We start from the raw sequence: 22,364 nt of genomic DNA, 5'->3' as shown, positions 1-22,364 counted from the left end.
CAGATAAAGAAACTGAGAGAGGCTAAATGTTTTGCTCCAAAGTCACTCAGGAAATAAGTAGGAGAGGGATTCCATGGCCACTGTTCTTTTCCATCACACCTCGGAACATGACTGTTGGAAAGATGCTTATGTCTAGAGAAATGAAGAACCCCTTGGGAACATTTGTCACCTAAGGAGTAGCTGAGGATAGCTGGAAAAGAAGGGGCCAGCCAGAAGCAATGAAAATGGCCTGAGGAGCCCCTTATGGAGGAGAGTATCTAAAAATCCAATGTTAATAGCAGGAGCAGAGAAATTAGTAACAACAGATAATGTGTCTGCTTCAAAGATCTTTCCTCTAAGATTTGCTTTTCTTGGCATGTGTTTATGGGTAGCATAAACAGTACTAGTCTTACTTTTTGAAAAGAAAAGGTGAATGCATTAAGTGGAGGGGAATCCTTATTTTTTCTCCATTATCCACAACTTTAGTAAATCTCATTGTAGTGCCTGTACTACCCTAAGACACCACTAATCCCCACAGGAGCAGCTCCCATGGGACACCTGAAAGAAATTAAACAGTGATTCTAGTGCTTTCCCTCAATGCAGAGCCACTTTTAAATGATCCATCAAACAGACACATTTTAACTAAGCTTACCTGGGACTGGGGGTGGGGGTGGGTGGCACAGTAGAAAGAGCATTGACTTTGGAGTCCGAAGTCTTGGGTTCAAGTTCTAGTTCCGATACTACCTGTGTGACCTTAAGCAAGTCTCTTAACATCTCTGAGTCTTGGTTTCCTCACATGTAATTGCAGGGGTTGGACTAGATGACCTCTAAGCTCCCCTCCTGCTCAAGATCTATGATTCTATGAATTAATTCCATAGTAGGCGGTTAGAACCTCAACCATATTAACATCGTTTTTAACTGTTGGCCCAATTTCATGGGCCTGTTTAGAAATTTGATCCCCAAAGTGGTGTAGGTAACTTTGTGAGTTCAAAAAAAAATCTTAGAAATGAAACTGTAATTCATACCAACTTCATGTTTCTACACTAAGGTACAGTTCCTTTTTATTGCTTCTTTAAACATCAAAGTCTATTTCAGTTCCACGACTAGAAATTTGTTCTCAGCCCTCCCCCAAGAATATTCACACTCTGAATTACTATTTAATTTTTCCCTTTCTGCTTTAACATAGAAATAGCAATGATTTTTATTGGAGCCTTATAATGTCTTTATATGAGACACCTAGATCTTCTCCAAAGATACTCATCATGGCAATAAAAGGTTTTATTATTATTTGTAGGTTGATACTAATTTTTCTTTTTATATCTTCACAAAGAAAACACGACTAAGAAAGTGTGGGATTTTTTTTTTGCTAATATTTATAGCTCTCTCTGTCCTTCTAACCCGTGACGAACTGCAAAAAGGTGAGGCCATAGCCATGTCTAATCCATAAACCCCCTTTCTCTGTGATTTATATATGGTCACACTTATTAGGCCATGAACTTTTCTATCTAGTTATTGCCTCAGTTGACCCCTAGTGAGACTTGATCCATAGGTTATCCTTCATCTGCTGGGTTCCCTGAATACCTGGCAACAAGGGAAAGCCAGGATGGATATCCGAGAGACAAAGAAGGGCAATAGCCCTCATGCTTCAAATGCAGGCCCTTTCGTACCCACAACAGCAGTGGGGATGGGGGAAGAGCAGGGAAAGTGATTGAAAACAATAGTTGGCTAACTGATAAATAAAGTCTCTCTTCCTAATGAGGGGATTTGGCTTAGGATAGCTACCAGGCCTGGATGGAGGGTCTGGGAGGACTTGGGGAGGAAGGAGACAGGGGTCTGGCCTTATGGAAACACTTAGGAGAGAGGAAAACCGAAGCAGAGGGAGGGGGCCAGGAGCTGTGGGAAGACTGGGGGGGGACCTTACCTCTGGGCTGGAGTAGTGAGACGGTTTACTGCCTTCACTCCCACTAGAGCTGCTTTCGCTCTCCGAGTCGGAGCCGGAGCTGCTTTCCGAGTCGCTGGAGCTGCTGCTGCTGCTGCTGGAGCTGCCGCTGCTCGACCCCTTGCTAGAGAGGCCCGAGGGTCTGCTATTGGCCTGCTGCTGAACCACCGCGCTGCCAGCCCCGAGGACAACCCACCGAGGAGGAAAAGAGAACAACATAAACAAACACAAAAACATCACTGGCTCCCTGTTCTTTTTGTCAAGGCTCTCTAGCCATAGCTATGTGTATACCTACAATTTGGAATTGGGACTTAAGAAAAAAAAATCAGGGTTAGTAGAATCCGTCTGGAAAAAAAAAACTGGGCCAGGAAGTTGATGCCTCTAATATTCGGGCACTGGTTACATATGTGTCAGTTTTAGTAGGGAAGAAACTTTCCCCCCCTCCCCCCCCCAATTGCCTATTTCTATTGTGCTGATGCATGGGGGATGACTTTTCAGGTGCATTTCAAAGTCTGATATAGCAAGAAAGGAAGAGAAAAAACAGTGCTCGAAATGCGCCCCCAAAAGTGTAGAAATGATTGCTGATTACTTCATTATTGTGGCTAAGGAGAAGCAGAGAGACTGCAGGGATTAGGAAAAACAAAGTGGTTAGAAAAATTGGCATGTTCTCTATTCTGCTTTATGCCTGAGTTTTCTTGGAAGCTTGGGCCAACCCATGTTATATTATAGCTCTGTCTCCTCTCATCTTCCTGCCTACACTCAGTCTGATGCTGCTGTCCCCACACAAGCAGGGTCCCCATCACAAACAGTGAGCTTCTTTTGCATCCTTATTGAAGGGCTGAGGCCTACTGCATGCACATTTTTAGATTTCTAGACTTTTAAAATTCAACCCCAATGCAGCAGTTTACAGGAATAGCATTTTAAAATTCATACTTGATGTTCACATTCATACTCAAATTTGCCAGAGCATAATCATGTACTCAAAGACAACAGGAAAAATTTACTCTTTCCAAAGGTAATTAACCATAAAAATTCAAATAGCATACACCCAAGCAAAGATTTTTTCTGCCGAAAAAAACCACTCAGCACTCACAAAATATTTGACATTTTCAAGGTCCTTTATTAATTGAATTGAATAAGAAGTGAATGTTTGTGTGTGTTTGAAAACTAGTTTAAAAACTGAGAAAACAATAGTTCCTGGAACACACCAATTCATTTGGTCAGCAAAATTCCTGTTTGCCATTTACTTGTCGCTTGTTGCTGGTATGGGATTGTATGTTAATAAATAACCAGCTAATTGGAAATTATCCACATTATGGTTCAAAGTGCATGATATCTTAGATTAAATGAAAAACTTTTAAAAAATAATTTTTATTGTTAGCTTTTGGTTCTACATATTGCCCAGATTTCTCTTTTTAATCTCTTCTCTTCCCTGTTCCTAGAGTCCTTCCTATCCCTTATAACAAAGAATTTATAAAGGGAGAGAAAAAGAGGAAGAAGATAAAAATTTCACTTAAATGTATGAACGAATCAAAAAAGTCTGATGTTGAATGCAGTGTTCCACACCTATGGACCCCAACCTCTACACAGAAACAGGGGAAGGCATATCCTCATATCTCATCTTTGGGGGCAATTTTCTTCTTTATAATTTAGTAACATTCAGTTTTGATTCTTTTGTGGTGGTGGTTCTTTTCATTTACAGTGTTGTTGTCAGTGTGTGTATTGTTTTCCTGGCTCTACTTTAAGTAAAGGACTCTTTTAGCTTGCTTTTTAAAGTAGACATTGTTCACCAGGACAGACACCTATAATTTCCATAGTTCCCTGCTCCACTCTTCATGCACCATGGAGGTGACTCCGGACTTCTGAAGGCAATGTCAATGAAGTATAGATTGGAAAAGCTCTGAATAGGGTCATACAGACAGAGAGAATAGGGTACAACCTACTCCTTCACTACCAGCCAGCCTAGCTATGTATGGAAAGACTCATCATCTGAAAGCTGACTAGTAGAAATGGATTCTTGGGCCATAGTGACCGACCCACCAAACAGATAAAAACAGTCATCCATAAATCTCAGGTCAGAATGTTATTAAAGCAACAGTCTTGTTTTTCTCAAAAGAAGGACAAAGGAAGAAAACAGCTTATAGAGAATTTGAAAACAGAAATGAATTGTCTAGCACAAGGGTTAAGGGAAACCAGAGTTTGAGAGCCCTCATGGTTCTGATTCTTTCCCAGAATGTCACTGTCAATACCTGCTGCCCGACAAACTTCTTTAACATCAGAGAACATCTGTACATTTATGCTTTTCCCTGGCTGCTATGATTTCATTTCCAGGCCATCATTTGTGTCTGGTGTTGAGTGAGGAATCCAGAATTTCTAGACAGAGGATAAGGGAAGTTTGAGGATAAAAGGACTGTAATATATCTTTCTTCTCTCCTGACCTAAAAATCGATCTTCCCTGTTAGCTAAATAGAAATGGCTACTATTGCTGGAGTCATAAAAGAATTGTTAGACTCTGCAGGAACATCTGGAATCCATGTTAAGAGTTCTGCCGGTAGTCTCCACCAAAATGAAAAAGCCACATGGCAAAAAATGCTTCCCAGTTTCAAGGGATATGCAGGGAAGAGGGATGTCTCTCTTCCACACTTTGGAAATGTAGTCGCTGAAAACTGGGAAATCAAGATGAATAAAGAACACCTCAATTGGTTCTGGATAATGGATATTGGCTTTGATCACTGACTAGTGTGTTCAAACTGCTTTAAGTTAAAAAAAAAGACAGAACATATGGGGTGCTAGTTATTAGAGTACATTCATGCTTTGTATATTTAGTGAGATACTGCCACTCCCAGGGTGACTTACTAGATTTTAAAAACTGTACTTTAAATTTTCAGTAAAATGTGCATTAGGCAGTCAATATATTTCCTTACTTTTATTGCCACTATCTCATAGTAATAGCACCATTTGATGCCAGGTGGGCAGAATTTAAAATGTGAAATATATGTTGCCAAAAATGAATTCCTCAAGTTAGGAAGTTTATCTACTTTGACAAACTGGCTTGCTTTAAAAAAATATTTAAAAAAGAACAAACAATTTTGAGGGATCTTTTTTTTATAGTTCACCTGAATAGAATGTGGGATTTAGAATGTATCTGTGCCCAAGGCTAAGGTGAAAGGTATAGACCATGAGGAATGTGGAGCCAGGAACGTTGACTTTCCCAGCATGGGGGCAAGTCATTTCTTCTTTGGGACATGCTTCGGTTGCTCCAGGATATAAGATCAGGATCACCTCTACCTTTATTTCAGGGAAGCTGGCAATTACTCCTTGAGGATAGCAGTGCTATTGAAACACCAAGTACTCTTATCACTGTCACCATTACATGAACTAAGCTGGTTCAAGTCCAGCAGGGAAGCTGTCTTGGAGGGTGACTGGCATGACCCAGTTAGCTGATGAGGACAGGAACCTTAGTCTTAATACAGTGACAAATAAAAAGAAAGAAATTCACCAAGTCACAAGGGAATCCTAGCTACAGAATCAAGAAGATACAAAAAAGCCTTCATGAGAGGGTCCTTTAGGGTATGTGTGCCAACAATTAAAAATCTAAAAGTTAAAAAAAATTCAATCAGTCAGATGATTGCTTTTGTCTATAAGATGCCAAAGAAGTGGTTTGACCAATCTTTTTTTTGAGTTATTTAAAAAATCAATTATTTCAGTATCATGTTGACACAGAGGTACAAAATTCCTATGAAACTAAAAAGGTGTGTAACATTTTTTTGGAACTTGAGTAGTACCCAGGATAGTGCCCTGAACCTTGAAGACTCTCAATAAAATTTTTATTGATGACCATAATATTGGAATCTTTCTTTAGCCAGAACTACTCCTAAACTTTCCTAAAATAATGCTAGCTCACATTTATTTAGGACTTTTAGGGTTTATAAGCACTTTCCTCACAACAACCCCGGGGTATGTAGTACAAATACTATCTGCTTTTTGCCGATGAGGAAACTGAGGCTTATAGAGATTAAATGACTACTTGCCTGGAGCTACAAAGCTGGTAAGTATCAAAGCCAAGTCTCAAACTCAGAATGTCTGCCTCTAAGACCACAATACCAAGATAACTCTTAAGGATTTAAAGTCTCTCTTTAACTGCTAACCGATCTCTGGGAAAGGAGTTTCCAGAACCAACAATCTTGACCGCCAGGGAACACTTCTTTACATGTAGCTTAAATTCCTTCTGCTACAATTTACGCACATTCTCTCTTGGATGGTTTGTTTGCTTTCTGTGTTTTGGTTTCAAGAAATATTTTACTGGTTTTGTGAGTTGTTTGACTAAGTACTCTGATGCTTGAGGGAGTTCCAATTTTAATCTAAACTGTGTGCTCATCATGTCCCTTCTTTAGCTGCCAGACTAGTCTTTTTGGGAATCTGGCCCAGGCTCAGTCTGAACATGGATCTTCAAAGAACGTAGCCCTAGAGTGTAAGCTACTGTGAAAGAGGGGTCACACCTTTTGAAATGAACTGCCTGCAGCCTAGCTCATTTTGGACCCCTGCATAAATAGTGAAGGATCATTTTGATACTTTAGTTAGAAAGCTATTTGGAGACAAGACTTTTCATCTATTTAGTATTCTATAAAATGTGCCAACAGTGCCTAAAACTAGTGGGAATTCCACATGTATTACAGAAAGCTACAGTTCCTTCTGACTATATGCTCTGTGAATACTCCATAAACACTTGTTGATTTATTGACTAATATCAGTACCCTGACAACATTATTCTTCTTGCCCTCTACCTCTCTCTCTCTCCTTCCTCCCTCTCCCTCTTTTCCTCTCTCTCCCTCCTTCTTTTTATCAATGTTATTTAAGTACCAAACTACATTTACATGGTGGGAAATGAGAATGATAAAAGCTTATCCCCTGGGGCCCTGGCAAAACAAAATTCATCCAAATACTGTGTAGATTCTTCTTAAAAGAGATGGGTGGGTAGCACTAAAAGTATTCTTATTTTTTCTATAGTCTCAGGGATTTTGGTACCTTAGCTATGAACTTAAAAAAGCTTGTCACTGATGCCCTATCACCAGGCAACTGTGAAAGCCTCATTAGAGGGGGGATGCTTTAATTCAAAAGAAGTGGAAACTTCCTGACACATAAAGATAATAATCATGGGGAATCTTAGTCCCCTATTGAGATATACTCAGGGTAGAGTGAATGGGGTTTTGTTATCAGGGTACTGAAACCTAGATGGTGCTGATATCATTCATATATTTCTCTATCAGTTTAGAAATAACGGAACCTACACCTAATTAGCAAGAATAATTAGTTGAAATATGGGAAGCTACCAGATGTTTTCATTCCTCCCTAGTAACCATATCCCAGATGAGGTCTTCTATGGCCACTCTGACCACTGAGTATTACCTGCCCCAGCAGGGCCTTGCAATATTCTAGGGTCTTTACCTAGAGGGGCCTGCATTCCTGGACCTCTGTCTCTCTGCCTAAATAGAAGCCTGTACTGTAGCCTCTTCCTCACCCCACATGGTGCTTGCCCTTGGGATATTTTCTGAAGCTTTCTCTGGATAGGAAGGTAAATACGTATTTATATAGTGCCTACGATGTTTCAGGCACTGTGCTAAATGCTTTTTATGAATATTATCTTACAACAACCCTGTGAGTTAGATGCTACTCTTTAATGTACACATTTTACAGTTGAGGAAACTGAAGCAAACAGAGGTTATGGACTTACCCAGGCTCCCACAGCTAAGTGTCTGAAGCCAAATTTGAACTCAGGTCTTCCTGACTCCAGGCCCAGCACTTAATCTAATGGGCGACTGGATGTCAAAATAATTTATTATTGCTCTGGCTATCTTGGTATAACCTGATTCCCAGGTCAAGGAATCAACATGACAACTGAAAGTGCTTACTCTCAAAAAACAAAATAAAACCCAAACCCTGCTTTTCTATAGTTTAGTAAGGACATCTTGCCTACTTCTCTGAGAACTGATTTTAATGGAAAAAAATTACTACCTGTCCAATGGAAGTAAGCAAGCAACTCAGTCATATAGAGGAAGGTTATCTCCAGCATCTAACATGGTGCCGGGCATACTGCAGGTACTTTCAAATGTTTGATGATTGATGTGATACACCCAAAAGAGGCTAGGAGAAAAATGTTGTCAATTCTTCTACCTACAAGGCTAATGTTCTTTCAAACTGTATTATATGATTTCTTTAGGCTTAGTGTCTTCTTCTTTAAATATTAAAAACTCACATTTATAAGTTACAAAATATTTTCTTCGCAAAACCCTGTGAATTATGTAGATGTAATCTATTGCCTGCTAGCACAAGGCTATTCATGCTGGTAGACCATGTCTTAGAACGACAATTAAAAAAACATCCTGGACAAGCCCCACAAATGTTACCTGCAGTCTAGAAAGGAAACTCTGGGTTTACACAGTCTTGGTTCAGTTTCATAAATTACTCTTTGGTTTATGTCCCTACCAAAGTTTTTCCCTGGAACATCAGAATTTGACTCACATTTAGGTGTCCACAGGAAAAAAAATTTCAAAAGAAAAAGGGCCTCAGTTCTCATGCTAGTATTCAGGCTAACAAACGCCCATTATAGTATTATATAGTGCAGGTTTATGTCTAGCCATGACTTAATCAGTGTTCCTCAAATACAGCGTTAAAAGAAAAAGGCAAGTTTATGCCTTATCAGATTGATACCATCCTTGTCTGAATAAAGGTCTTATTCATGTTTACCTTATTGATAAGGTGTTAACATCGACAAGGGGTTAAGCTTACAAGGGCTTCACTTTATTGAGGAGACACGAGAACACACATCTTCTACGTGATATGATTATTCCCATTTTGTAGGTGAGAAAAATGAACTAATAACTTTTTAGTAAGTGCTCAAACTCAGGTCTTTGGACTAAACCTAGTGCTCTTTACCTTATGAAGGAGTGTGGAAGGAAATTTGAGTTGAAGCTACAACTGTGTACTGTCCAATTCAGAGGTCAAAGATCAAGGTCAAGAATAATAATTAGCATTTTGTGTAGTGTTTTAGAGTTTGAAAAGCATTTTATGAATATCTAATTTCATCTTCACAACAACCCTGGGAGGTAGGTGCTATTATTAATCCCCCCCTCTTTTTTTTTTTACAGCTCAGGAAACTAAGGTAGACAGGTTAAGTGACTTGTATGAGGTTACACAGCTAGTAAATGTCTGAGGTCAAATTTGAACTCAGTGCTCGATTTCAACTGGGCCACCTAAGGGCTTTAAGGTTTGCCAAGGACTTTATATACATTAATTCCTTTAAATCCTATAAGATTTCCATAAGCTCTATCTGCTGATTCAGCCATTCCTACTGGGCTAATATTAAATTGAGGAGTCTGAATTCACATAATGCAGGGCTGTCCAAAATACGGCCCACGGGTTGCACGTGGCCCACAGTGCAATTTTATGCAGCCCCCCTGTGGGTTTTAATTTTCATGAGTGAAAAAATAAAATAATAATTTATATGGACTGCGTATTAGATTTTTTAATTCCATCACTAATAAATAATCTTGTTGATGTTAATTTTCTTTGGTGTTTTTAAGCAGTATTATGGACGGAACATATTGCATGGAATTTTCAACCCATCTGTGGGATGTGTTCCATCTGTACGATGCAGACTAGTCAGTATGTACCTACCTTTACACTGTTGTGTCGTCACTTTGTTGTTTTGTGTTTGCTTTCAGGCTTAGTGCCTTTGCCTGTCATATTGATGACGCACATTCCCCCACTTTCTATTAGCATACTGTATTTTTTATTTTGGGTGCAGCCCTCGAATAATTATTTTATTTTAATGCAGTCCTAAGATAACCTAAGGTTGGACAGCCCTGACATAATGGATTAGGGGCAATATAAGAAGGTATACTGAGATATAGATTATAACTGGTAAAATGGAAAGACTCTTCCTTTCCCTTTTTTCCCTATGGGAAAGCAATGGAGGAGAGGAAAAATGTTTTTTTATTTTGATTGTTGTTGTTTGTAACCATACTCACCATCGGGTAAAAATTTAAAAAGTTTACAGAACTGAAAAATATACTTTACAAGACATAATTATCAGACCTGAAAAGTGGCCCAAGTCCTGACTTTAGTAAGGGATAAATTGGAAACAGCCTGAAAACTGAACTCCTGCCAAAGAGAAATATAAATGTAGGGGTACCAGTATCTTTTCCCCTTCCCTTACCCCACTGAGTAGAGCTTGCCTAAGGAAATACATGCTAGAAGATGGAGAAATACTTAGGTAGGACCAGTAAAACTTTTGATGTTCTTGATTGATTTGAATAATCCCATCCAGGTGTTTAAGAAAGCTAATTAGGGAGAAATCTGGGGTTTTGTAAACTCCTAAAGTAATGGAGAGTGTTCAATCAAGAACGGAATCAAGGTTTGTGGTCACTATATCTGAATCTAGAGTTTGTGATGGGAACTCTCCTAAAGGTGGAGCCTAATAAGGGATCAAACTTTTCTATGGCTAGAGGCCAACAAGGTGGCCAAAGGGAATAACATCGGTAAGAGAGAGTCTCTGGTTTGGGACTATATTACTGAGCTGGGTTGCACTGCAGGGATAATTGTCTCCCATCAGCCAAGGTGAACCCCTAAGGGTTTTTGCCTTTGGTAAAAACCAAACCAAACTACAGAGACCTCAAATGAAGTTTTTTTTTTGGATCTTTCCTGGGCCAAGAAAACCATGTAGTTCAGTAAATGAACCAGACCTAGGACTCCCTGCTGGGAGCAATTAAAAGCATCATTCAAGGTCATCTGCCACAATCTAAAGCAAGAGAAAAGCCTACATATTTGGTACTTCAAGTGACTAGGATTTAGCTCAATCTTTGGGAGTAAGTTGCTCATCAGAGAGTTCAAGAAGGGTTCTGTTTTACTTTCAATAGAATTTGCCTTCTTTATATTGTGAATTGTGTGCTTAAAAAAAGGAGGTAATATCATTGTACCTCCCAAAATTTTCCTAGATTCCCTAATTCTACCCAGGGCCCTGGTGTCAAGAGAGTCTTTGAAAAAAGTCTTATGCACCAACCATGAAGAGAGGCTGGCAATATATAGTTTGCATTAGTATAGTGTTTTATAATACAAAATAGAGTATTCACATGTTCTTATCTGATTTTCATACTATTCTAGTTGTTAAATAAAAAGACAACAGAGGAAGGTCTCCAGAATATCAGATGAATTCCCCATAAGTCTTGGCAGAAAGACATGAACAAGGATTAGACAGAATGATGGGGTATAGACAGGTCATCATCTACATTGGTGAAAGGAATATCCACCTTGGCAATAGCAAGGAACCATTGAAATATTGGGCTAATAACCATATGAAGGAGGTAGGCCGGGAATAATCTTTTTGAGATGAGGAAGATGAGGCACTGAGCAGAAGTAACTTGCTCATGGTCACACAGGAAGCAAGTAGTGGAGGTATGGCCAAAACCTAGGTCTTGTGACTTTTTTGGGGGGTGTGGGTGGGAAGTGAGGCAACTGGGGTTAAGTGACTTGCCCAGGGTCACACAGCTAGTAAGCGCCAAGTGACTGAGGCTGGATTTGAACTCAGGTCCTCCTGACTCAAGGGCTAGTGCTCTATCCTGTGCCACCTAGGTACCCAAGTCTTATGACTTTTAAGTCCTGTGTTCTACTATGCTGCCTCCTTGAGATATAATTATATTGATTCTTTGGAAGGGATTGCCCAAAGGATGAAGAAAAAAACATGTAAAAAATCCCAATGATACACTATGGGACTATACCAAATTAATACAGCCTGAGAGATACACAAAATAATTAGAAAGCCAAAAAAGGCCTGAAATTTAAGAATTGTGAGAATGCTGGCAAGAAAGAGATTGCTATTTTCAGTGAGCATTGCTAAAAATGTCCGGATAAATTTACTTAAACTGTATATGAAGAAGATTCCAGATACATGATGACATGAAGCCCAATCCCTTCATAGCCCAAACAAGAGGGGGAAAAAAAGAGTGGAATGCTAGTCCAAAATGTCCCAGGATGGAAATGACAGCGAGGAAATACCAAGGGAAGCCAGGGCTGCAAATAATCAAACATTCCAAGTCACTAACTGCACTATTTCAGATCTGCGTCCAAAAAATGTAGTGCAATAGTGGGAGTTAAGGAGGCAAATCCAGAGGAAAGGGCTGGAGATTTCATTAGGGATGACCATGAAAGGAGACAGCACATGGCAGTACTCTCTGGATTTTCAGAGCTGGATACAGACTGAATGATTTAAAAGAATATATTTTGTTTATTTTAGGAAAAGGCTGGGAATTGTAGAAGGGACTTTTGAGGTCATATAATCCAATGTTTCCATTTTGCAGGTAAAGAAATTGAGGCCCAGGACAATTCACTCAGATATCATCACAACTTCTGTGAAAGGCATAATAACTGAGATCTATTAAATGGTTAAATATCTACACTTCTTTTGGCCTGGTTTATCATTTTCTTATTAGTATGAGTTGGCTTTTCCTTTCTCCCGGGAAGCTGGACAGATATATCCTTTATCTTTTCCTTTCAGTGTGTGTCTTTGCATTTTTCTTTACAAGTATAGAACTAATACTTAGCAGACCTTGTTTGCTTTTAAAATTTAGTCTAATATGCCTCCATTAAGTCAAGACAATAAGCATTTATTGTGATCTTGCTATGTGCCAGGTACTGTGCTAAGTGCTGGAGATACAAAGAAAGGTAACAACAACAACAAAAAAAAAACCCCACAAAAAAGCCCGTTCTTGCTTCCAAGGAGCTCACAGTCCTGTGGGGGAGGCAGCATACAAACAATTACGTACAAACAAGATATCAGAAAGGACAAGTTGGAGATATTGTTGGAAGGAAGCCATCAGCAGCGAGAAGGATCAGGAAGGGTTCTTTTCAGAAGAACAGATTTTTAACTGGAATATGAATGAAGTCAGGGAAGCAAGGAGACAGAGATGAGAAGGGAGAGAATTCCAGGCATAGGGCATAGCCAGTGAAAATGCCCAGGGTCAAGAGATAGAGGTCAATGAAGCTAGTGTCTTTGGAACACAACATGTAGGGGAGAGTAAAGTGTAAGAAGACTGGAAAGGTAGGAAGGGATCAAGTTATGAAGTGCTTTGAAAGACAAACAGAGGATTTTATATTTGATTCTAAGCCACTGGAGTTAATTGATTAGAGGAGTGATTTCTAGGTGCCAGGCACTGTGTGAGGTACCAGGGATATGAGGACAAAATAATTAGAATGCCAGACAAAGTAGGAAGAGAATATACCAGATAAAGAATGTAGAGAGGCAAAGACTTAAGAAAATAATTCCTTGAAAACTAGAACTGGGAAAAAGGAATCTAATGATGTTCTGAGTCACAAAGAAATAATAAAACAAAATCAAAAGAATGAAAAAATAGAAAAGAATGTGAAACATCTCATCAGAAAAGCAACTGATCTAGAGAACAGATCAAGGAGAAATAATATAAGAATAGTCAGACTGCCTGAAAAGTATAATTAAAAAAAATGAATCTTGATACATTACTGCAAGAAATTGTCAAGGAAAATTACCTGTAAGTTCTAGAACAAGAAGGCAAAGCAGAGAGAAAAATCCACTGATTGCCACTTGAAAGGGGTCCCAGGAGGAAAACTTAGAGTAATATCATAGCCAAGTTTCAAAGCTCCAAGGTTAAGGAGAAAATATTGGAAGCAACAAGAAAAAAAAAACAACTTAAATATCATGGAGCTACCATGAGGATTACACAAGACCTAGCAGCTACTATGTTGAAGGACTGTAGGTCTTGGAATACTATATTTAATGGAGCAAAAGAGCTGGGGTTATCACCAAGGGTAACTTACTCAGCAAAGTTAAGTATGATCTTGAATTAAAAAAATGGACATTTAATCAGCTGAAAGACTTTCAGGTATTTGTGACAAAAACAGCAGAACTTAAGGGAAAATTTGACATATAACATCCAGGAGAAATATAGAGTATACATTAAGGACCAATTATAAGGAACTCAATAAGATCAAATTGTTTAATTCTTATATGTGAAAATATTGTCAGTTCTATTATTTGGGTAGTTTGAAAAAAAGGCTTGGGCTGAGCTGAGTATGATGGGGTAATTCTAAAAAAAATAAAACTGTATAGGGAGAGAGAGAAAACAAGGCAAAAAGAAAAAAAAACTGATACAGAAGAAGCTAGTGGGGGGGGGTAGGTAGTGCAGAAACCTTACTCTCATCGGGAATGGGTTAAAGAGGGAGCAATATCTATATCTAGAAAAGTATAAAAGTCTTCTAAATTCAGAAAGAAAAAAGGGGGAGAGGATAAAGGGAGGGATTTTTGGAGCGGAGCGTAGGTTAAGGAATAGGAGGGCAAGGTAGCAGGTAGAAGTAAAGCAGAGGAGTGGGGAGGGATAGGAAAAAGGGCTAGAAGGATAGTGAGGAAAAATAGGAAAGAGGAAAATATACAACAAGTAATTAGAATGTGAATAGGATGAATTTACCCATAAAATGGAAACTGATAGCATATTAAAAATTTGAATTCAATAATATATTGCTTTCAGGAAATGCTATAAAAATAAGAGATACACACAAACATAAAATAAAGGTCAGGAGTAGAATTTATTACGTAAAAAAAAGTAGGGGCAGTAATAATGATCTCTCAGACAAAGTTAAAGCTAAAATAGATTTAATCAAAAGAGAAAAATAGAGAAACTACACAATGTGTCAGCTATATTATTCAATATCATTTTAGACCATTTAAAATAACTAGACAGTATAAAATATCTGAGAGTGTATCTGCCAAAACAGCCATAGGAACTATACAAATATAAATATAAAACACTTTTATACAAATAAAGTTTGATCTAAATAATTGAAATGATATTTATTGTTCATGGCTAGGTAAAGCCAATATAATAAAAAATGACAATTTTGCCTAACCAATCTATTTATGTAATGCCATTCCAATTAAAATACTAAAGTAAAAAAAATCTTACTGAGTTAGAAAAAATAATAACAAAGTCCATTTGGAAGGACAAAAGCAGTAACTTCAAAGAAACTTGGGAAAAAAGATACAAAGGAAGCATCAGTATCAGACCTTAAACCATATTATAAGGTGAGAGGATTAGTATTGTTGAAATGTAAAATGGATAATTTTGATTATTTTAAATTAAAATTTTCTTGTATAAATAAAACCTATGCAGCCAAGAATGGAAGGAATGCAGAAAATTGGGGAAAAAACTTTCATAGACAATCTTTCAGATAATGTGATGGGGTTGGAATAATGCTGTGGTGCAGGAGAGGAGGAGCTGGTTGATTTGGAAAAACATGGAAAGACTTGGACTTATGGAGGAAGATGTTATCCACTTTCAGAGAAACAGATAACAAGTGGAAGTAGATATAGTACAGCCTTACATACATGTGTATGATTGCATATGTGTATCTATGTGTATATTTATAGCTATCCATTTATATGTATATATGTGTGTATATACACATACATAATACATACATACATATTATATATATACATATATATGGAGAGAGAGAGAGAGAGAGAGAGAGAGAGAGAGAGAGAGAAAGAGAAAGAGAGGCTTAATTGTGAGAGAGATAGAGACTTAATTGTAGTCTTCCGGGGGAAGGAGGGAGGGGAAAAATTAAGTAGAAAGTACACAGCAGAGAACAAAGGAAAACCTACAAGGAAGCAAAGAAAAGCTGGACAGCTTTGAAAACAATGTACAGAATTTATTATATAGGTTTTCTTGAAGTGGAAATTTATTGCTTTATATTGAATCCTCTCATGTTCTGTTGCATACATGGCAATATTTTTTTTTCTTATTGTGTATTTAAGTTTAAAATAAATTTAAAAATTTTTTTAAAAAAGAAAGAATCTGGAGAGGAGATCACATACAAGATGTACCAGGTAGAAGGAAAGTGTTATTGTTATTAAGGCAGAGTATTTGATTTCATTTAATGTTTCCTAGAAAAGCACTGCCAAGAGCTATCGTGTTCATCAACTGGATCTTCTGACAAAACCAGGACTTAATTATGTTAAAGTAATGCAAAAAGTACATTGTGTAAAAAATGTAAAAATGTCTTTTTTTTTTGAAAACTAACAACCCTATGAAAGTAGGTAAAATTATAAAAGTGCTATTGTACCATAAGAGTAGGTATTTCTAGAAATTAATATTCACTTCCATTATTGTTGGGGACCAATTTCTATCCCTGGGTATCAACCCCTGTGGGGCAGCTGATATCTTTCAGCAATTAAAAGGGAAGCCTAGAGACCCAGATGGGGTAAACTGGAAACAGTTCAACAGTAAGGGGAAGAAGTATGAGAATGTACTTCATTTACTCTGGAGCTAAGAGTGGAACCAGATTTGGAAAAGACAATCAAACTCTAAGGAAGCCTTGGGCAACATGGATCCCCAATGTCCTGAAAATACCTCATATCCCAAGGGAAGGTCACGAGAAAATAGAATGTGCCACGTCTGGCAGAAATTTTTTTTTTTTAACAGAGAAAGCTCTAAACTTAGAGATAAAGCATGGCTCATATTTTATCTCATGCTCCTAGGATATCTGAAAATTTAGCCATTACAGACATAAGAATCTAATGATTCTACTTAATCTACTTGGGCATTTGCATACTCTTAACAGGGCGAGAAGGAAGCATCCTATATGAAAATTAAACATTTTTAAACAACTTTGGACCTCCAAATGCTTAATCACTGTCAGACACTTGCAATGGTCAACTCTACTTGGTGGGGCTTCAGTTGTTTCCTATGTTTCAGTACTCTAACATACTGAATGCCAATAAATAGTCAATTCTTAAGCTCGTGTACCTATTTGACTCATGATTTCTGGCTTCTTTAGACTCAGGGAGTTGGCTTATTCACGGTTGTGTTAAAACCTTCTTGGGTTCATGAACTTTCCAACTATACATGTGTGTGAGCACAAATATTTATATAGATGCATATATGTATACATAAATATATGCCATATAAAATATATAAATATTACAAAGTATAATTTTATATATCACAAATATGTTATATTTACATAGATATATGAAAATATATACATATATATCTACATATCTTCTTACCTACTAAAGGTACAGATGGTAAAATCTTCTTTCCCCTGCCCCTCCTATCAGTGTGGCATGCTTAGCCTAACTTCTTAACCTTTTCTGGATGTGGGTACACCGTTTCACTGGTTTTGGAGAGAAGAAATGATTTCTAAATCTCTTGCTCTGAGCTTTGGGTGTCATCTAGATGACAGTTTTATTTGAATAGTATCATTTTAGTTGAATAGTATCTTGTATGGGGCACATGAAGATGGACCTTTCATGAATGAAACAACAAAGGAAGAAATCTTCAACTATCTGGGATCAGCCAAAATAATCTCTGATTTTGCTGAAAATAGTTCTTCAGGTAGGTTCTTAACTCATTGCCAGTCACAGTGAATAAGACACCAATCATCTATTTTACATCCAAGTGTTTGATTTTGCTTACTTTAAGAATTGTCTTTCTGTCATCCCTATTTCCAAAACAGGCATTATTGAGTTTGAGAATTTGATTTTTGAGAAGCCAAAACAGATAACAACCCCTGCCACTGCTGTCAGTCCTGAACTGAGGTCTTTAAATGGGTTGGATCCCTCTGTTCTCTTCCTGGAGATGGAACTGTTCCCATGAGTCTATTAATATCTTTGGGAAACAGAGAAATGTTTTCATACCTCATTCATGTAATGGATGAGATCTGAAATGGGAGTCATGATGGGTGAGAACCCTGGAGGTTGTTTGGCCTGTCACAATATATAATGCTTCTCTGAAAAGAGTGCATTAGCTTAGGCATGCCACCTCTGCTCAGTACAGCTAATAAAGTATCACTGCCAGGAACTGGAGTTCATAGAGAGACTCCACCTCTATTTTAACACTGTCCTTGAAAGTGGCTTAAGTAGCTTGTGTAAGCTCTATGTGCCCACAGCTGACCAAAACCTAAAGCATGCCAGTTCTCCGTGCCCAGTATCAGGTGCATGGTACATGGTTTCCCTCAGTGATGCCAAAAAACAAAAAAAAAATCACAAGACAAAAAGAATCTCCAAAGCAGGACACTTTTGAGTCTGTCTGTCTGTCTGTCTCTTCCCTCTGCACCCTCCTCTCTCTTCTGTCACTTTTCTGCTTCCGTCTGTCTCCTTTGTCTCTCTGTCTGTCTCTATCTCAGGGGAGCATCCAAATGACAAAAAGCTAGATGAACCCACTGGTATGACTACTTTCCCGCTGGGAGGGTCTGCAAAAATGAAATAAGGTGAAGGTAATCCGGGTATTAATGGCTTTCTTGGTCAGAGTGTGGCAGGCCTGGCTCTGCAAGATGAAAGGGTGCTTGAAACCTGGTGCTGCATTAACTTGGGGATGAAGTGATTAGTCAGCAGGCTGACAGCTGTGCCAGATTCCAATGTATGCTCTCCACGGCTGCCAAGTGTTTGCTTGTCGCCCCAGATAAATGGAGCATCAGCAGTGTTTTATTTGACCTGCTCACAAGAAAAATAAAGCAACTCTGACTTCCTCGGCGTGTTTGTCATTGACCTTGCATCTGCCCGATGGGAGCAGGAAGCCTCCTCTCTGAGGACCTGAGCTGGTTAACTCTTAGTCTGATGGGATCTACACCAAGGCCAAGACAGTTTGCTCCTTTGTTCAGACCAGAAAAGAACCTACCTTCTGTTAAGATAACTGCCTTTACACTGGAAAGGTCCTAGTAATGCATCATCTCTCTGGGGTAGCAAAAGAAGGACTTGTGGTGCTTAGAGATCCCCAGTGATATTGGGATGTCAAAAATAAATGCTACATGAGCCTGCCTGATACAGAGGGAAGCAAGTTTATCAGAATAATTTTTTAAAAAGCACTGACTCTAGGGTCAGAGCACCTGTCTTCAAGTCCTGGTTTTGACATCGACTAGAAATATAACCTTGGGCAATTTACTTAACCTCCTTGGGTTTCAGTGTCCTTATCTGAAAAACAAAGGGTTTGGACTAGAAGAGCTTCTGGGGTCCCTTCCAGCTCTAGATCTATGATTCCGTGCTACAAAGTGGTCCTATGAATCCATGAACAGGTATATATTAGGAATATCCACCACAGACCCCCCACAATACTAGATTCCATAATATGATGGGACACCATATAGTGAAGCTCTAGTAGACTTTGAATTTGCAAAGTACTTTAAGTTCCATGGTGTAATTGGATAGAGAGTTGGACTCAGGAGGATTTGGCTTCAAATCCCCCCTCCCCCTCCTTTCTTCCTCTTCTCCATCCTTTTTCTCTTTCCCTCTGTTACCCCCACCCCCCAGTAAGTTACTTAATTTCCTAGGCTTTAGGTTACTCATTTGTAATAAAAAAAAGGGAGAAGCAACTGGATCAGGTGACTTCTAAGGTCCTATCTGGCTTTAAATCTATGATTCCCATTGTGATTTCATCATTCATGAATTTATCTAAATTCTTCTTGACTAGATTTATTCTTAAGGAGACTCTAGATGGTCCATCCTTAAACTTTTGCTCTTTATTGAGTTCAGTAACCCTTGATACAGTAGGATTTCATCTATTTTTTATATGTATTTATTGATATTTTCTTTTTTACATTATTATAGTATCCTATGCATTCCTCCCCCTTTCTCTCCACAGGAAAAGAGTATTTTTCAGTGAGGGAAAAAAAAGTCAGCACAAATGATCTCTTTATTGAAAAAGTCTAAAAGCACGTGCAATGTGTAACACCTGGGGACATCCCACCTTCTAGAAGGGGTAGGTTGGAGTAAACTATTTATTAGTGATAGTAGTATTAGTAGTAATAATGATTCCTTACTTTGTATGTAACACTTTTAACTTTTCAAAGTTAAAATCCATTATATCACTTAATCTCATAAAATCCTGGGAAGTAGGAAAGATGGGTATTTTATAATTACTATTATTGTTGTTGTTAAATTTTATTTTACAGATTCCATTATACTATGCTATTTACTGGGAAAAAGAAAAAATTCAAATGACAAAGTCCTTGCCCTCATGAAAGTTACAGCCTAGAAGAATAGTACACATATTATATATATATATATATATATATGCATATATATATACACACATATATATATACACATACATATGTTAATATCTAAAACAGATGAAGGTAAGTAGTAGAAAGATAGAAAACATGTTTTGTCAAGTCCAGGGGGGAAAGGTTGTTACTGATGGGAGGTTGGGGGGAGAGGGAGTAACGGTGAAGGCTTTGTATTTAAAAAGATGGGCAGGAATTCAACACGGAAAGAAGAGAAAAAAATATTTCCCTGTCACAGGGTGTCAGAGCAAATGCACAAAGGTTAGAAAGCAAAAGACATTTTGGGGGGCTGATAATAGGCAAGTTTGACTGGACCAGAACGTTGGAAAAATATAGTAGCATCATAATACGCAGAGTTTATGAAGAGCCGAAAGATATTAGATTTTACTTGGAAGTCATAATTCAAGGGGTTCAAGAAAGCACCTAGTGAGGAAATAGTAGTGTTTGTTGTAGACAACATTTTCAGGAGTTTGGAAGTGAAGAGGAGAAATGGAATGGCAGCTGAGTGAGGTGGAATAGCAAAGGAACGAAGGAAACTGAGGCATGGGGTACTGAAGTAATTCACTCAAGGTCACGTAGTACGGGAACTAGAGAACCCAGATCTGATTTCCACCCAATCTATGAGGAAGACACTTCCCCCAGTAACTGCTACAAATAATCGATCCCTTCTTGTGGCTTAAGGAGCATTTTTGACAATCTTGCCTAGTAAAATTTCTCTTATTTTTCAGAGCTGTAAGGACCTGTCTTCTCCCACTATACTTTCTCATTCCTGGTGTTTCCCCAAACTGTACCTGTAAAGTTTAACTCCCGGCTGTTTATGTCTAAGTGATATGGGCCATTCCAAGTATGGAGCAGCCATAACAAACTTTTTTTTAAATGCTTCTTTACAGACTTTATTTGACTGTCCTAACTTGTACTTACACATAGACATTTTCCCTTTCCCTTTCCATGAATCTGGCTGGTTTAGTACAAAGCACAATACAGTAATGGTCTTGAAAATGGGCAAAGCAAACACCCAAGGGAGTGTTGGAGGGAAGCATGGAGATGAGGCTGCTCTCAGATCTTAGCTTGGATCATTTCTGACTCCTGGGAGTTCTCCTCCAATACCATCTCTGTCTGAATAAGCAAAATCCAGTTCTCTCTTGTGTTTAAAGCAAATAAAGTGCATCTCTGAATATCAGCAGCATGTGGTGTTTAATTTGCATCTCACCAAGGAATACAAGACACAAGGAAGATGAGCTAAAGGGATTTCTAATAGAAACCGAATTATAGTTTCTGAGACACAGAGCTGTGGCCAGAGTAGATCAAGCTGTGATCTTGTTAGCTGTTATAAATTAAGTTGGGTTTATTCCTTCAGCTTGGAAATCCTAGAGAAAAACATTTAGGGAAATTATACAGGTGATTCAGCAGGAGGCGCTGCTCCTAAGTTTGTACAATACTGAAAACCTGATGCAGCGTAGGTGTGAAGATAAGAGTTTTGCTGAAGCTTATTCAGTTGAGATCCTTGACGTCTGTAGTAAGTGGTATTCTGCTAGCAATGGATGCTAGGGCACTCTGGGTCCTGTAATGGAGATGAGCTTTGGAGGGTCCACTTTAGCAGATGGTTCCAGGAAGAGCACAGCTATCAAACCAGGTCATTTTGTGTGGAGCTCATGATGCTGTGTATGGCATTGTTACCTTTGTTCCCACCTACTTTCCCTTTTATTGTAGAGAGAATCACCATTCTCCCAGTCCCCCATTCTTGCAATGTAGGAGTCATCTTGGATTATCTCTCACTGCGTCCCCATATTCAAGCTGTTACCAAGGCCTGTGGATTTCGCCTTTGCAATATCTCTTGAATACACCCCCTTCTCCCCTCTGAAACTGCCACCACTCTGAAGCAGGCCTTCATCGCCTTACACCTTGATTATTGCAATAGGCTGTCTGCCTTAAGTCTCTCACCTCTCCAGTCATCCTCCATTCAGCCATTAAAGTGATTTTCTCAAAACACAGGTCCGATAATATCATTCCCTTCCTCAATAAACTCTAGTGGATTCCTGCTGCCTCCAGAGGCAAATGCAAAATGTTCCGTTTGGCATTCAAAGTCCTTCATAACTGAGCCCCCTCCTACCTTTCCAGTCTTCTTCTACCTTACTCCCTGGCACATACTCTCAGACCCAGTGATAGTGGCCTCTTGGCTGTTCTGAGAACAAGAATAAGACACCCCATCTCTCAACTCTGGGAATTTTCTCTGGCTGGCCCCCATGCATGGAAAGCTCTCTCTCCTCCACTCCAACCAGCAACCTCTTCCCGTTTTCCTTTAAATCCTAACTAAAATCCTACCTTCTATAGGAAACCTTCCCCAACCTTCTTAGTTCAA

General features: G+C 38.6%; 1 protein-coding gene across 1 annotated transcript in view; it reads right to left on the bottom strand.

Annotated features, from left to right (window-relative positions):
- The window catches only part of AFF3 (AF4/FMR2 family member 3), a 658,787-nt gene that overhangs the window by 59,656 nt on the left and 576,767 nt on the right, over window positions 1-22,364 (bottom strand). Inside the window, exon 11 of the mRNA XM_036747397.1 lies at window positions 1,901-2,090. Coding sequence (XP_036603292.1) covers window positions 1,901-2,090 — 190 coding nt within the window. The remainder of the gene's footprint in view (window positions 1-1,900; window positions 2,091-22,364) is intronic.

The sequence above is a fragment of the Trichosurus vulpecula genome, chromosome 2 (assembly GCF_011100635.1).
Source record: "Trichosurus vulpecula isolate mTriVul1 chromosome 2, mTriVul1.pri, whole genome shotgun sequence".
NCBI lineage: Eukaryota > Metazoa > Chordata > Mammalia > Diprotodontia > Phalangeridae > Trichosurus > Trichosurus vulpecula.
This window is presented reverse-complemented; position numbering and strand designations above follow the sequence as displayed.